We start from the raw sequence: 16,332 nt of genomic DNA, 5'->3' as shown, positions 1-16,332 counted from the left end.
CATATGGAGCTTTCTCTTTTCAGGGTTATTCCCCGGATAAAGTTCCTCTTGATTCTGTCAATTTGGTTGGTAACATGGGAAGGCAATTGGATGCATTGCATCACATGGTTGGGGATACTACTTAGGCATGATTTGGCAAGTGTGGTGCGCCTAGCCATGTTAAGAACCTTGGTTTTCCAACCTACCATCCTATTATTGAGGTTATCAAGGATGAATTGGAAGTCACTATTGGTAGGCCTTTTATGGAAGATGAAGAACCCTAGGTATTTACCAAAGACTTTGGCACTCTTGATACCTAAGATGGTGTTGCATGTTTTGGCCCACTCTTTATTACAGTTGGAAGAGAAGATCACCTTAGACTTCTGGAAGTTAACTTTCTACCCAGAGGTAATATTGAAATCATTCAGGATGGTTAAGATGGTCTCACAATTTTTTTACTGGCTCTGGCAAACATCGAAGGAATCGAGAATATAATATTACCTTTTGTGAGGCATATCAGAGCATTTCCAATCCTTGTTAGCAACAGCATCATGATAAATCCTGCATTCTTCTTTAGTGCGTAGAAGAAAGCGACGATCTTTGTTACAATCCCCCTGTATAATGCCTCTACTAGGATGGAAGTAGCTTGTCTGAGTACCATTGACAAGAATGGAGATGGAGCTTGTAGATAGGCATGACATGATTACAGTGATTATTTTGGTGGGAAAGTTGACAAAAAGGAGGGATTCTCTAATGAAATACCACTCCAACCTGTCAAAGGCCTTTTCTAAGTATACGTTTAGGATCATATTGGTATTTTTTTCTTTCATTTCTTGGAAATGGTTAATATACTCTTGGACCACAATGGCATTGTCAGCAGCTCTTCTATTAGCTAAGAAGCTAGCTTGAGTTGGTCCAATGATGTGTTGTAGGATGGGCTTGATTCTATTGACAATGATCTTGGTGACCAGTTTGTACATGGTGTTGTACAAACCTATTGGTATGAAATTTCTCGGCATGGTGGCATTGGGGCACTTTGGAATGAGGCAAAGGTTAGTTTTGTTCATTTCAAGGGGAATTGTACAAGTGGAAAAGACATTTTGACAGTATTGGATGACTTTAGCAGAAAGTATGTGCCAGTACTGTTGGTAGAAAAGAGGTTGAAGTTCATCAGGCCCAGGTGCCTTCATATCCTTGAAGGAAAACATGGCACATCTAATCTCAGACAGTCTAAGGAGGGTCTATAGTGTCTTGCTCCCCACTAGACAGGACATTAGCTCTATCAATTATGTGGTTATAGTGCAATTTGGAGCAATGGTGATCAGTGGCATATATTTTAATGAAGTAGTTTATGATTGTGTCCTTAATGTGTTGGGGGTCCTGGATTGTGTTCCCAACCTCATCCTTTAATGACAGGATCCTATTCCTCCTTCTTCTGTTGACGGTGGATATGTGAAAGAATGTTTTGTTGGCATCACCCTCACTCAACCAAGTAATTCTGGATTTAGGCTTCCAGAAGTCCTCTTCACTCTTAAGGATGACAGAGAATTCCTGTTGGAGGTTTGCTTCTAATTCCAGGAGGAAGTTACTAAAGGGATAGACATTAGACTTCTGGATGCCAGCTAGCCTGGCCAAAATCTGCCTTTTCCTATGGAAAATCTTGCTAAATACATGTTTATTCCAATCAGACACCCTATTTGTAAAACAAGTAGTAGCTCTCAGGATGTCAGTACTAGTTGTAAAACTATCTTGAACTATTAGGAGGAAGTCTGGATGATTGCACCACATAGACTCAAACTAAAAGGTCTTGTTGGCCTTGTGTTGATTCTGATTGATTAAGCTTAAGAGAAGAGGACAATGGTCAGAGTGAGTTCTAGGAAGGTGAGTAATAGTGGAATTAGAAAAATTATTCTATACATTCATCAGTAGCAAAACATCTATCAAGTTGTTGTAAGATCAGGTCCTGTCTGTTAGTGTATCTTTTATTAGTCTATGTGTAGAACCTTTGAATCCTAGATCAACTAATTTACAATTGTTCAAGCATTTCTAGAACTTGTTGCTTCTATTAGTGTTCAAGCTATTTCCCCCTAACTTATCCTTGGCTTTTAGGAGTTCATTGAGGTCCCCCTCCCCCCCCCCCAGTAAGCCAACTACCCATGTATACAGATATTAGGTCCTCTAACATATTCCAAAGTCTATTCTTATTGTTAACACAATTACTAGCATAAATAGTAGAAAAAATCCATTTAGAGGAGGAGGGTAGTACCTTAACCATGACATGCACCCCTTGTGGAGTGGTGGCAACTTCCTCGAGCTTAACCAGCTCATCTTTCCACATAAGCACAATCCCCCCAGACTGGCCCACAACAGGGGACTAGAATTGAGCATCGAATTTGAGCTCAGAAGTCACGTGTTTATGGTCTGTCATTTCTAGTCTCCAGCAAGACTAGCATGGCAGGGTTATGGAGCTTCACCATAGAGGCACAGTGTCTACGGAACTAGCACTATTTTTCCCTCTAACATTCCATATTATGAAATTCATTAATAGGGGATTTTGGAATGGAGCTTTCCTTTTGGTTCCCTTCCCCTTGGTCGCAGGGGTTGGCTTTAACACGCCCACTAGAGGGACCAGTGTCAATGCTAAGTTTTTTGAGCTTGGAAATGAGGGCACTCGAAAATCGAGTATGCAGCTTATGAGTTTTTTTAGGCACAGAGCAATAAGCATTTCGCCTGACTGCTCTTTGAATTTTATCTCCAAGGGTTCCTGCATTAGGAATGCCTTTGTCTTTGGTATCCCTAGCTTTTCTAGCATATTCTCCAGGTCCATGTTGGACTCCCTAAGATAATCCAGTGCCATGGTAGTCCCTCTGCTCAGGAGTTTGATGGGTGATAGTGGTTGTGGTGTTGGTTGGGGAACTTGGACTATTGGTAGCCAAAGTTGGAAGGAGGGCGATGAGACTGGATCTTCTAAATTCATGAGGGGGAAAAAGGCATGGGGCAAAGTTAACCCATGAGGGTGTTGATTTCCTCCATTGACAGGGGTTGTTGGTTCCGCATGTACTGGGCTTGGAGTAGTGTGGACATCCATAGTTGGTGTTCAAAGTATACCAGACCCTAGTGGAGTAGTTGGGTCGCCAAACGGGCTAAGTATCGACGGTTTTGGATGGTTATTTCTATCGGAACAGACTCTACCATCATTTGGAGATTTTGGGACTGTTCCTAAAGGGCCATCTAAAACCACGACTCCGGAATGAGCTCCGATGGAAGTGGGGTGAAGGAGATGGTTAGTGGAGTTGTGGTTTAGGCTTGGGAAGAGGGAGCGTTGTTCTCCATTGGGAAGATCAACTTGGAGGAGATTGTTGGTTTGGCAATGATTAGTGACAGAGGGAGGGGATGCTTGGTTATAAGTCATCTCTCCTTCTTTGGTTTCGTGTGAGGCGATTTGCCTTCTGCAATCAATCTTAAGGGATTGACAAGGAGTGTCACCTCATTGATAGGATTGGGTATTGGATTTATAACAGACACTTGATTACCTTTACTGGAAGAGGCATGATCGGAGAAGAGATTGGGGTGGTTTGGGTGTGGTGCTGGTGTAGGAACATTATTGTGGCCTTTCGAGGGTGTGTGTGCCATTTTGGGATGGGGTTGTACTGACATGTGATCTCTTTCCTAAAAAAGAGATACTCTCTTTATGTGTAAGAGTACCCGATTTGGAGGGCCCAGAGTCCAAAGGAGGGGTGGAATCTTTAATCCCATTTTTGTAAATTGAATTGGGATTTTTTGGGGTGGAAATATTCCTTGAAATGGCATCTTTTGGAGTTGTGCCTGACTTAGGCAGATGTCGTTTCAGCCCAGTGATTTTGACGTGTGGGGAGGCATTTGATTTGATTTAGTCCGAGTGTGATGTTGGGCCTTGTTAGGATTGGCCCATGTTGGCCTCAATTCTTGGTGGTTCCCCTTAGCCCGCCCCTGAGAGCCCAACTGGCTACCTGGATCCAGTTGTTTATGGGCCTTAGGGCTACTCCCGTTGGTGGTGGTGGCTAACAAGTCAAGGAACGTACATGTGTCTTCACTGTACTATTTTACTTGTGTTGGGGTCTGCTCAGTTGTTGCTCCGACTAGTCGTTGTGTGCGATTTCCCTTATGTAATCCTTTTTTGTTCCACGTGAAGGGAACTGTCCGCCATTGAGATTCCTCGTCTAGGACTGTTCCGTCGCTTGGGGTGATATTTGTTGGGTCAACCAGACTATTGGGTTCCTTAGGCTTGGGGAGGAACGAGCAGTTTCGTAGGGTATGGCTAATTCTCCCACATCCCTTACAAAGTATCCCTTCCCCCTCATATAGGATGGGTTGGTTATGGGTGCCGATGGTAACAGAGGTGGTAACAGGAATGTCGAGGGAAACATGGACACAGATTCTAGCATACCTCCCCTCTTAGCGTGGAGGAGGTACATGTATCTATTTTCAGAAGTTTGCCAATTCTATTGCCTACTTGTTCTAGGATTGCTCTATCATAAAATTCCGTTGATAGTTGTGGGAGTCTGATCCAGATTGCCGTAATAGCTAATTTGGATTCCGCCGGAACAAAGTTAGGTTCCCACCGTCGTATAGACAGGAAATGTCCCGTCACAAACCATGGTCCCTCTGTCAAAACCTTATCCATGCTTTCTTCAAGGTTGAATTTGACAATGAAAAAATCTCACCCCAGATCGATGAGTGTTAGGGGTTCAGTGGGCTTTCATAGTTGTGCAAGCTTTGCTCGCAGCAACTGGTGTGGTATTGTTTTCCCAAATAGTTTCACTATTAAAGAGTGTTTCCAGGGGAGATACAACCTGTTTTTGTCTTCCTTTGTCAAGAGGATGGGGATATTCCCCATGTTTAATTCGAACAGGGGAGGAGAGTGGTTTAGCTCATATGATGTGGAGGAAATTAGGCTCCTTTCAAGTAGGATCTCTTTGAAAGAATTTTTCTGATCCATCTCAATTTGAATGACTTCAGTAGGGGGTCTGGTGGAATTTTGGAGGTTGGGTCCTCTGCCAGGAATGGGGATGTGGCCATTTGGGATGATGTTTGGTTAGAGAGTACAGAGAGGTGTGATCCTTCTCTCACTAGAATTTACTAATCTATGAAAAGACATCTAGCTTTGAGGGAATGCTTTGGAGTCTTGAGTTGATAAACCTTCAAAACATCATAATACAGTGGTTTTGGACAAAAGAATTGTAAAATTTCGAAAAAAGTGAAGAAAAATTTTTAAGTGAAAATAGTATTTGAAATTTAGAGTTATGTTTGGACATGAATACAAGTTGGTACTGTTTTTAAATTTTTGTGAGTGATTTGAAGTGAAAATTTTGAAAAATAACTTTTTAGAATTTTTTAAATTTCTGAAAATTTCGAAATTCATCTTCAAGTGAAATTTGAAATTTTCATGACTATTTCGAAAAAAAGTAAAAAAAAATTGAAAAAAGTAAAAAAAGAAAAAATTATGGCCAAACGAGCCCTAAATAAAAACATTAAACTCCAAACTAGTAATGCACCAAATATACGAGTGCTTGATCTGATCAGACTATCTGCTTTAGCTAAACTCTGATCAAACTGTCTGCTTTAGCTAAAAAAAAAATACTTACAGTGGAAAGAAAAAAAGATGAAATATAGTAACTCAAGCTGGACAAGGTTAAGGTGGGTCCATGCGGGATGGGGCGGGTTTATAACACAAAAAGTTGATATGCAGGATGGAACATGGCGATTTAAATTCTTTGCCGGGTGACGCGTCACCTACCCTAACCCCCTACTAAAGGAACAGATTCTTTGAAATCGAAATAACTTAGGTCAAATTACTAAAGCATTGAACCAGATATCTTTCACAAGCCAGCCAGCTATGAAGAAGTGTAACTCATTCCCTTTCTTGAAAATCCAAAAAATGGGGGAAAGTAAAATGTTATTCCCCTAGACACAAGTATTCAGAGATGAACTTGCCATTAATCAATAAATAGAGCCCAGCCAAACTCCAAAATTAAGGCAACATTTCAAATGCCTAATCAGCAACAACTGTAAGGGCAGAGTCAGACATCATCTGCTTCAGAACAAGAGTCGGTGAAACTACGCAGGAAACATTCTTTCCTTCTGCCATTACATAAGATAGGATAATTCTTAATTACTCAACAGTATATACACGTATAGCAAGTCATTTGCTAAGTTAGAACCTTGACACAGCGGAAGATGTAGCACCAACTCATATACGTACCATCCCCATACATAGATCTCTTTATAGGTACTGCAGTTCACAGGAGGCAATTTCCTGGACATGCTAATGCCAGTCAAAGATAAACCACCACCCTCAACTGGAAGTTCAGGTGGCATATGCAATAAACTGGAGCCACTTTTCCACTTCCAATAACAAATATGTACCAACTTGATAGAGCTAGCCATTGCCATACTGTAACATGAGCTTGAATTCATCTTCTTCTGCCATAATAAAGCCCGCCACCTGAATGATACAGATAGCGATGACGTGACCCACTGCCCCTGCCAGGTGCATCCCATGCGTTGCCCCTATGAGCAACTCTGCTCCCACTGTTTTGTGTCCAGCTTGGTGGCTGATTCCCTAACCCATTAAGCTCTTCTTCCTCTCTATCATTGTACTCCAGAACCAGCCTCTTGATGTCTTGCTTTTCTTCAAGCTCAGCTGCTTCTTTCTGTTTTGTGCTCTGAATGAGTGAGCAATCACGAGGAATGAGCATTTTCTTTGTCTGCTGCTTACTACCTCGCTTCACAAGAACCTTCACTGGAACCTCCTTACTTCCTCCAGCCCCTTCATCCAACGTTTCATCACCACTCTCTCCTTCAACCCCGCGATGGTCCTTGGATGGCCCCTCAAAGACATTCATTGGTATCATCATGTTTAGTGTAGGCCTTCCCCGTAATTCCAATTTTCTTGAATCCAAACTTTCCTGCAAACTCATGTAACAATAACCGTTAACAAATGCTCATGTGTAACTTATAAAGAAAGGAGTTACTAATATTCCAATTGAATCTCCTAAGCATATTATCTCTTCAATCAGCATTTAATTCTTTGATATTTTATCAGAAAGATTCTCCGCCTCGTAATTTCTATGGAAGGTGGGAGGTACTTCAGCTGCCATATATCTACTTGCTTTTCTTGGCGTTACAATAAATTGAAAAGTTCAGTCATAAAGCAAAAAGTAAGAGACAACAATAAGCAGACCAGAGTCCTATACTTGCCTGCATCAGAGCCCGAAGCTCTCTCTCAAATTCTGCCTCCTCCAGAGGATCAGCCCCCACAACCTTTGACCTGACATGTACTTCATCCTCATCAGAACCACGTCCATCACCATCATCAGATTCATCCTCAGTGTCACCCCTCTCATCCCGATTCCCATCATCTGTCTCTTCATCATCATCGTGACCCGCATGCTCAATGGTGCCATTCTCGGAATCACTTTCAGTCTCCATGATCTCTTCATGCAATCCATTTTCTTCAATGCCATTCGCAAGGCTTTTCCCATTTACAGACATTCCAGAGGTTGTCCTGCTGGGAATTTTCTCGCTGTCAGAGTGCTTCTCAGTGTTGGCTTTTTCCACATTAACTATGCGCTCATGCTCCTCAAGGTCAACTAAAGCAGCATTGACTTCTTCAATTGATGCATATCTCGTCATGTTAGGACGTAATTCGGCAAATAAGTCCTGGAAAAAATTGTGACCTCAATTCCAGAAAGATGGCAATGAATAAGAATAGTCAATTGTTGTGGAACAGAACCCACAGAATGGCCATCAGAAATTTAAGCAAAGACAACTAACAAAATCACTGCAATGTCTACAGTGAAAGAACCACATTGGTCTACAGTAACAACTAACAAGGAATTTGTAGGAAGAAACCATAAAGCTTAAGCCAATAATGCAAGCATCTTTGAAGCTATTTTGTATAGCTTGTTCCATCTGAAGAACATGGTCCGGTACTAGGGGTGGGCATCGGTCGGTTCGGTTGTGAATGTTATCGGTTCGGAATATCGGTTATCGGTTTATAAATATGCTAAACCGATAGATATCGGTTATCGGTTTGTCGGTTATCGATCCTTATCGGTTCGGTTATCGGTTTACCCGATAAGAAAAAAAAATATCCAAAAAATTCATATTTTTATAATAGAGATCGTGATCATATTGTTAAGAGAAAGGAACTGAATTTTTGCTCATAAGAAAAGATGGATTAAATTTCAACTTTAGAAAAGAAAACTTTTTTTGCATTTGAAAATATCAATGAATGATCTCAATTTTCAAAGTTATAAGTTAGTAGGAGTAAGGAATAAGACATTCAACGATCTAATCTTACTATCTCATTGCGGGCGGGCATAATTAACAGGAAAATAGAAGAGGATGTTTTAATGTGGAAGGGTCACAAATCAGGAGCCTTTTCAGTGAAGTTTGCTTATCATTTCATCAACATTACTTCTAATCCTGCTCAAGGATGGCCATGGAAACAAATTTGGAGGGTCAGGGCACCCACAAAAGTCTTATGCTTCACATGGTTAGTAGCAAGGGAAGCTGTTCTAACTCAGGATAATCTTATTAGGAGAGGAATTCAGCTACAAGCTAGGTGTGGTCTTTGTGGCAAAGATGGGGAGTCAGTTTCCCATCTCTTTATACACTGTCTAGTCACTACTCAACTTTGACATTTCTATTTTAATTTGGCTGGAATCTCATGGACAATGCCCAATAACACTGCATCTCTTCTAAGTAGCGGGAGCAATGGAGGTGCAAATATTAAACAGAAGAAATGGTGGAAAGTAGTTCCTGCTTGCATCTGGTGGGTCATATGGAAGGAAAGGAATGCCAGAGTTTTTGAAGATAGGCCTAGCTCTTACCAGAAAATTAAGCTAAATTGTTTTTTGTTATTTCATTTTTGGTGCAAAGAGAGCTATAGGGAGGGTGTACATTCTTTACTAGATTTGCTAGAAGAAATGTAATCGAACAGAATAGGCTACGCAGTCTCAGATCTTTTGGGGTCTGAATGTGGCTCACACAATCTCTTGTAAATATTTCTCTTTTATAAAATTTGTTACCATTATCAAAAAATAATTAATAAAAAAATAATAAAATCCTAATCTTGTAAATACTAAAGAATCAGTGCAACAAATAAACAAAATAGAAAAACTAAAAATCTAACAATTAATTCTTTAAAGTATAAAACCAAAAATCTTAATCGAAGAATTAAGATGGAAAATTCAGAAGAAAAGTTTAAAACTTACTCTAAAGATTAAGGTATGAAGATGAAGAATAACTGCCGAGAGAATGAAACCATAAGGTGACTTTATACTTAGTGGGTAAAATTATAATTTTGTTAAAGCTTATTGGGTTATCGGTTAATAAAATTGGGCAAACCGAGACCCGAACCGATAACCCAATAGTCAAATAACATTAAACCGTTATCGAACTATTTACCCAATAACCCGATATCGATAACCTAATAGTATTTTATCTGTTCGGGCTATCGGTTATACCCGATATATGCCCAGCCCTACCTGGTACAACTTCAATACAAATGATACAGTACCTTAAAAAAAAATTGTTAGAACTACAAAATCCAAAGAGTAAAAGGAGTATTGTTGCTCTGTAATGTATAAGTTTGCTGGTTTCGACAGTTCTGATCATTTCTGAAGCGCTACTTGTTTCCTTCTGCGGTGAGTTGACCTGAAGGTAGCACTTACAGTTTTAGAGATAGTATGAATGAAAGAAAAGCGGAATACTCTTTCTTGAGCCTCATAATACTTTACAAACCACAACAACTATTGTCACAAGTGTTACTCATAGAACAGTTGGACAGCAATGCTGTCACTACCATCTGGTTCCTTCCCCACTTTCCATTTAACAAAGCCGCCGTGCAAGCTTCGGCAAGCACTTCCCAGAGCTTGCCTGTGTGCGAATTACGGATTAATTAGCAAGATGAATGTAAATTATTTATAGGTTTGGTGTTTATAGTAGATGGAATGAGATTACAGGAGCACTCTGTGGGGGGAATATCCAGAATGTAGAGCCCTTGTGAAGCCTTACTAATTTCCGATGGCTTTCTCAGAGAAGGGCCCGGTAGAAAACATAAAGTATTTGTGAAATAGGCAGTATAGTTTAATTGAAGAATCAAGTTGTGTAAAGATAGAAGATTATATTGAAAAGATGGGACAAATAAGATATCATGTAAGTAATCTGATTTTTAAGGTGAAAGAACCAGTAGAAGTAAGCTTAACCTTATATCCATGTATGGTAAAGGAAGAGGATAAAGTTTTATCACTTCATATTCTATTTCATAAGCATATTTTCCTTATGATAAAACTTCATCCTCTTCCATTTCATATTTTCCTATTACTACTGATTTTCTTGATACTTTCACAGCTTCAGCTTCCCCTTCTACTACCATTAATTCCATTCCTTCTCCTTCTCCTTCTACATCATCCTTATCTCCTAATTCTATATTTGTGTTCGCCCATTGTGCAGGAACTAAACCCCTTTGAAGGAAGCATATACAAAGAATGTTTAGGGAAAATTCATGCGTGTGCAACTGATATTGATGATGATGAGGGTACCAAGATCAAGAAAAAGGACTGGGATCAAGAAAAAGGACTGGGATAATATTCCTGATGCGTCGGGATTGGATTCCTCATCTGCTCGTGTTGCCTGCCTGGGTATGATTGACAATAACTTAACTTGTGTATTCAGGTCATTGTGACTCCTGACATTACGAATGCATGCATTTGCATAATGCTTATGAAGTATAAGGTGATTTACACATGTTGGGAACTGACCCAACTATGTGATTTAAATTATTTTATGTTGCCTAAGTTCTGAGATGAGTGCAAGTGTGCAACTAATTGTGTCTCACTTATGCAGTTTATTCGCTTGCTACATTGATGAATGTGCAAGACGATTGGAAGCAGCTTTCTGTCATAGCTAGGTAACTAGAAGATTACCTATATCCCTCGTCATAGAAGAAGATTAAAATTAGATTAGGTTACACCAAAAATTACACTAATTGATCCGTAATTCGCACACAGGCAAGCTTTGGGAAGTGTTTGCCGAAGCTTGCACGGCGGCTTTGTTAAATGGGAAATGGGGAAGGAGCCAAATGGTAGTGACAGCATCGCTGTCCAGCTGTTCGATGAGCAGCACTGGTAGGAGCTTGTGATAATAGTTGATGTGGTATGTAAAGTATAATGAGGCTCAAGAAAGAGTATTCCGCTTTTCTTTCCTGCATACTGTTTCTAAAACTGTAAGTGCTACCTTCAGGTCAACGCAGAAGGAAACAAGTAGCGCTTCATAAATGATCAGAACTGTCGAAACCAGCAAACTTATACATTACAGAGCAACGGTACTCCTTTTTACTCTTTGCATTTGGATTTTGTAGTTCTAACAAATTTCTTTCTAAGGTACTGTATCATTTGTATTGAATATTACAGGAAGTTGTACCAGCTACCAGGCCATGTTCTTCAGATCTACAGAAATTTTTCTCCCTAAAATAGCACAATACAATTGTCTTCTTTTTTTCTTTTCTGATAAAGTAACACAGTTGTCTTTCTTTCTTTTTGTTTTCCTTTGTGTGTGTGTGTGTGTGTGTGTGTGTGTGTGTGGGGGGGGGGGGGGGGGGGGGGTGTTTCAGGTCCTCCTGGCTCCTTATCTGTCAGACAAAGTGACTGTATTGCTTCACCCTAGAGCCACCTACAGTAATAGTCTGGACTAACCTCATAGGTCCTGAGCAAGCACGGACTTTAACAGAGCATTACATTGCCACTTAGAGATAAATTGTTTGTGCACTTAATAATAATAATAATTGTAACCACCAGTTAGCTCAGGCGATATAACCTGACGCTTTCAAGTAGGACACTATAGATTAAATCCCCTTAACCCTAGATCATACAATTGCAAGTAAAAATAATACTAAAAATTGTAGAAAAAATGAAAGAAATGATTGAAGCAAAGAGCATAAATATGCCATCTAACCTTTGTGCACTGCACACAACAACAATTTTGTACGCGATATAAGAAGGAAGTGTTCATATTTTTAGCCAGGAATGGATATCTTTGCTTATAGTTCTCAACACTGTAAAACTACCTAAATACATCTTTGGCTCCCTGTTATGGGGAATAGCTTCTAAGGTACTTTCTATAATGTTTGTAGGGCACAGACGCAGGTTATGTTTCTTCATTTGTAATGATGACTTGATGATTTATTGACGCTACAGGCATGTATAGAGAAGGACAGAGAATATAAAGGAACCAACCTGCAAATCAAACTCTATATCCAGGGGGAGTACACCTTTGTTCAATATGTACCTCTGGAAATGTATTAGGAAGCGATCAAGTTTTCGCTTTGATGAACCTCGATCAAAGTAGTGCCCACAGGTTTCAAGTAGTGTAATAACCATCCTGATACGGAAACAATCCTCGGGAGGATCCAGCACATCTTGCTGTGGGGAAAAAGACTTGCATCAGATAGCAGTAAATGGTTCTCTAGAATAAGAAATTAAACTAGGAACGAAAGGATTTAAATTTCATTTAAAAAGTACAGAGCTAGATCTATGTCGTCAAAAAGGCCACCAGTAACCAAGCAATGACAAGATATTACTAACTTAAATCAAATAAAAGTGGCATGAGCCAAAGTCCTGAATATTGAAGTTCTAAAATATATTTTAAGACAATAGACCCTTGTGGTCCGGCCTTCCCCGGATCCCGCGCATAGAGGGAGCTTAGTGCACCGGGCTGCCCTTTTAAAATAATATTTTAAGAGCATGAAGCCTATTCATTAAGCACACATATTAATAACAATGTGAAAGCATAATATAATTATATGCATTATTGCCAGATTTCCTTTCATAATGATAGCCACAGTAATGCCCCTTCAGGAATAAGTTGTCAACCATTGAGGTTACTAAAACTAATTATAATGCCAATGAAATAAGCTTATTAAAACCATAGTCGGAGAAACTTTATTTTTTACATTCAACTTATTATATTAGTTTTCCATAGTTTATAACCAGTTAGGAAGAGTTCTGTCACAGTTATCTTTCTCATCTTCATGTTATGTCATTATCTCAAGGTTTCTTCCAAATGAGATCAAGCTCCAAAGCCGGTCTTGCAGTGCAGAGCTAACATATTCAAGGAAAACAGGTCTCGTAGTGCCACACTCTCCTGAACCGGCCATGTTAACAAAACTGTTTGCCCTAAATAAATAAATAAATAATACATAACGTAAATGTAACTGAAGATTGGTTAAAAGCAGATCCATACCTCAGATGTTTCATGGCCAAAAACGAGAATCAAATAGAGCGTGTCAAATATAACAGAGGAATCAACAAGTTTATAGTTATATAATTCCCCTAGGAAACGCATGTGAGCAATACGTCTTTGCTGCATCCCGAAGTCATTCAACTCTAATCCCACCCTGATCTCCTCCAGAACCTATAGAATTCAAAATTCAAAGTTTAAATCGCAAAAGCGGCATCAAGATCGGTCAATTAGAGCACAATGAACATAGAGGAACCATATAGCAGACCGCAAACAGTCTGGGATTGAGAGCTATTCATTGATCAATTGATATAGTGGTTAAAGATGCACAACCCTTTCAGCATTAGAAGAACAAAGTCACGAGGTTATTTTGTGGTTACTTGCAAAGCGTGACCCAAGAAAAGAAAATAAACAAGGAAAATCAGTAAGATCTAAATTTGTTTATGCCACATAAATGTGGTTCAGATATCAAAAAGGCATAAGATGGAAAATTTTCTGTGCTTCATAGTTAGAGTTTCAAGCACCTAAAAGTTCAATAAACTAAAGCTAGATTTTGCAACTGATTGGGATGAAGTTGGAATCTCATTAAGATAGACATATATAATTTTTCTTTCACTATCTTGATATATCAAACTTCAAAAATATCTTTGCGAGTTTTGAAAAGTGGATCCAGTTCTCTTTATGGGGTCTGAGTGTGTGTCTTCCCTTGATAGAACCCGTGCTGCAATGGTTATTTTATATTTTGAGTGTTTTGGTATTTATTTTTCACATTCCTTTGTACTTAAATCAATTGCTAACATATATGGAGGAAAATTTTGTCACTTTACTTTGTAGCTATTGCATAAATTCTCTTTTTATCTTTTGGGACAGGTAACTAGTGATTACATAAAATAAAAACAAACATCACTAAAATGGTTCCAGGGAAATACAATGCTGTCAACCCCTCTATACAAAAACAAAAAGAAGGGGTTCCAGATAGCTGTACACTGTACATGATTCTAGAGTCTGAAATCAAACAAGCTATTTTCATCTTTAACCTTTGGCGGGTTGGGTGAGTTATAATGTTATGGGCTAAAATTGCCACACTAGTTACTTTATGTAACTCCATTAAAGCTTCAGCTTCCTCTGCCATTTTTAACTCAAACACGGCTCTCTCTTCAGGAATATCATCCAGCGCCTATAACTTGCTTAACAGATTTACCTTCCTTTTTCTCTATGCTATCAAAGGCATTAGCATTCTACTCCTTCAAATTATGTTCCAACAGCTTCAATTTTTAGCTGACACATAATTTGGTCTCCCACCGACTATGAAAGAGTCCAACCAAACTTTTACCATTTCAACAAACCCCTTGTATTCAAGACAGATGCTCTCGAATTAAAAAATCAAAACTTCCTCTCTTCAATTGACTGCAGTCAGTTCTATGAGGTTATGTCAGCAATGATTTTTGGTTAAATTGCAGGTCTGATATGAATATATCATTGCATTCATTATAAAATAAACTCCATCTGTCCTCAAGGTTGTAGTAACATTATCCCCCTTAGCCCATGCAATGTTTCCTCTGGACCACTGAGGGTCTATTAACTCCAGGTCAACTCCTTCATTGCTAAAGAGTAGTTATCCCAGTCTTCTCAGAAATCTGGTGACGTTAAAGTCAACAGTGATAAGATCCCTGGAAGCTTGGGAAAGGCTGTTGAAGAATACAAGTCAGTGTGCAACAATGGCTACTCAGATCAATGCCCTGACTCCAATTAAAGTCATTGACCTTGGAGTTGCAGAGGAAAGACTCCAGATCATATCTGGTTCGAAATCATTGAGCTGAGAGTGTCAGAAGAAAGGTTGTTACTGGAGCATCCAGATCATTTACCTGGATCCGATCATTGACCTGGACTCTGGCGAGAGCGTTGCTGAATCCGAGTTTTTTCTTGGGAAATAAGTTTGTGACTTTTCCAGTTTTGCCCCCTGGGCATTATAAATAGTTTATTTCATTAGGTTTAGAAGTTTAATTTTGATTGTTGTGGAAGTCTTTTAGGCTCATGTGAGGTTTCGGAAAACTGAGGGTTCTCATGGAACTCCATGAATTGCCATCAAGCTTGTGACCTTGTTCATCTTCTTGAAAGTTTATATCTCTGGTTCTTCTTGATATTCTATAGGAGGTGATTGGTTCATATACCAATTGTTGCCATAGTTATTAAACTAGGTCTTAGATCCTTTCTTTCTATACATTCTATCTATGTTTCTTTTCTGATATTAGCTATTCCGCTGACGAATATTGTCTTGGTTGTGCTTTCATAAACTTCACTGTTATTGTCCGCAACCGGGATCCTATCAACCAGGGAAAACACTATAACCCCCTCACAGCTACTAGCTCCCCCCCCCCATAGTTCCTTTTTATCTTCGCTCATATTAGGCCAATAAACACCCATTGAAGTCCAAGTAGAAATTTTATAAGAGTTGAGGAAAAGAGAGGAAAAAGAGAATGGGAGCCACATTATCCAATTTTCTTCAAGCTCATCGATAATGGATCTTCCCTCATAATAAGACCAAGAACGCACAAGAAAAAAGCAATCAATAAGTGAATGATACATTAATTAAAAAAAACTCCCATATTGTTGGTACAATTTAGATAATAGTACACATAGAAAAATAGTAAAAAGAAAATGAAGATACCTAATTTCTTTTTGAGGATAAAATTTGATATCATATATCAAAAAAAGATATATATATATATATATATATATATATATATATATATATATATATATATCACACAATAATTTATCTTCTTTTTAATAAATAAAAGGCGTTCGTTCAACTATAGGTCAGGACATATTTGTATTGTAAGTTTGTAACAAGCATTTAATGTTAACGCAAATTTTGTAGCTGAATATATTGCCTTTTGCCAATTCAATTCCATTCTACAACAGAAATGCAGAATTAAAATGAAAATATTCATTACAATTTTATGGAGAAAGTAGTAAGAGAGAGCTATTCTGATTACTGAACATACAACACTTTTTCATTTCTTTATCAGGTTGGTTTTATGTCTTTTCTTTTAAATTTTTTTCTTG

General features: G+C 38.9%; 1 protein-coding gene across 2 annotated transcripts in view; it reads right to left on the bottom strand.

Annotated features, from left to right (window-relative positions):
* Positions 1–5,935: 5,935 nt before the first annotated feature.
* LOC107766367 (regulator of nonsense transcripts UPF2) overlaps positions 5,936–16,332 on the bottom strand; it is a 30,456-nt gene continuing 20,059 nt past the window's right edge. For both annotated transcript variants that reach the window (XM_016585139.2, XM_016585140.2), the window contains exons 15-18: positions 13,267–13,437; positions 12,261–12,446; positions 7,219–7,680; positions 5,936–6,926 (exon numbers count right to left, since the gene is read on the bottom strand). In XM_016585139.2, coding sequence (XP_016440625.2) covers positions 6,432–6,926; positions 7,219–7,680; positions 12,261–12,446; positions 13,267–13,437 — 1,314 coding nt within the window. In that variant the 3' untranslated portion in view covers positions 5,936–6,431. The remainder of the gene's footprint in view (positions 6,927–7,218; positions 7,681–12,260; positions 12,447–13,266; positions 13,438–16,332) is intronic.

The sequence above is a fragment of the Nicotiana tabacum genome, chromosome 13 (genome assembly GCF_000715075.1).
Source record: "Nicotiana tabacum cultivar K326 chromosome 13, ASM71507v2, whole genome shotgun sequence".
Taxonomy (NCBI): Eukaryota; Viridiplantae; Streptophyta; class Magnoliopsida; order Solanales; family Solanaceae; genus Nicotiana; species Nicotiana tabacum.
Note: the sequence above shows the minus strand (reverse complement) of the source record. Positions and strands in the feature narration are given on the sequence as shown.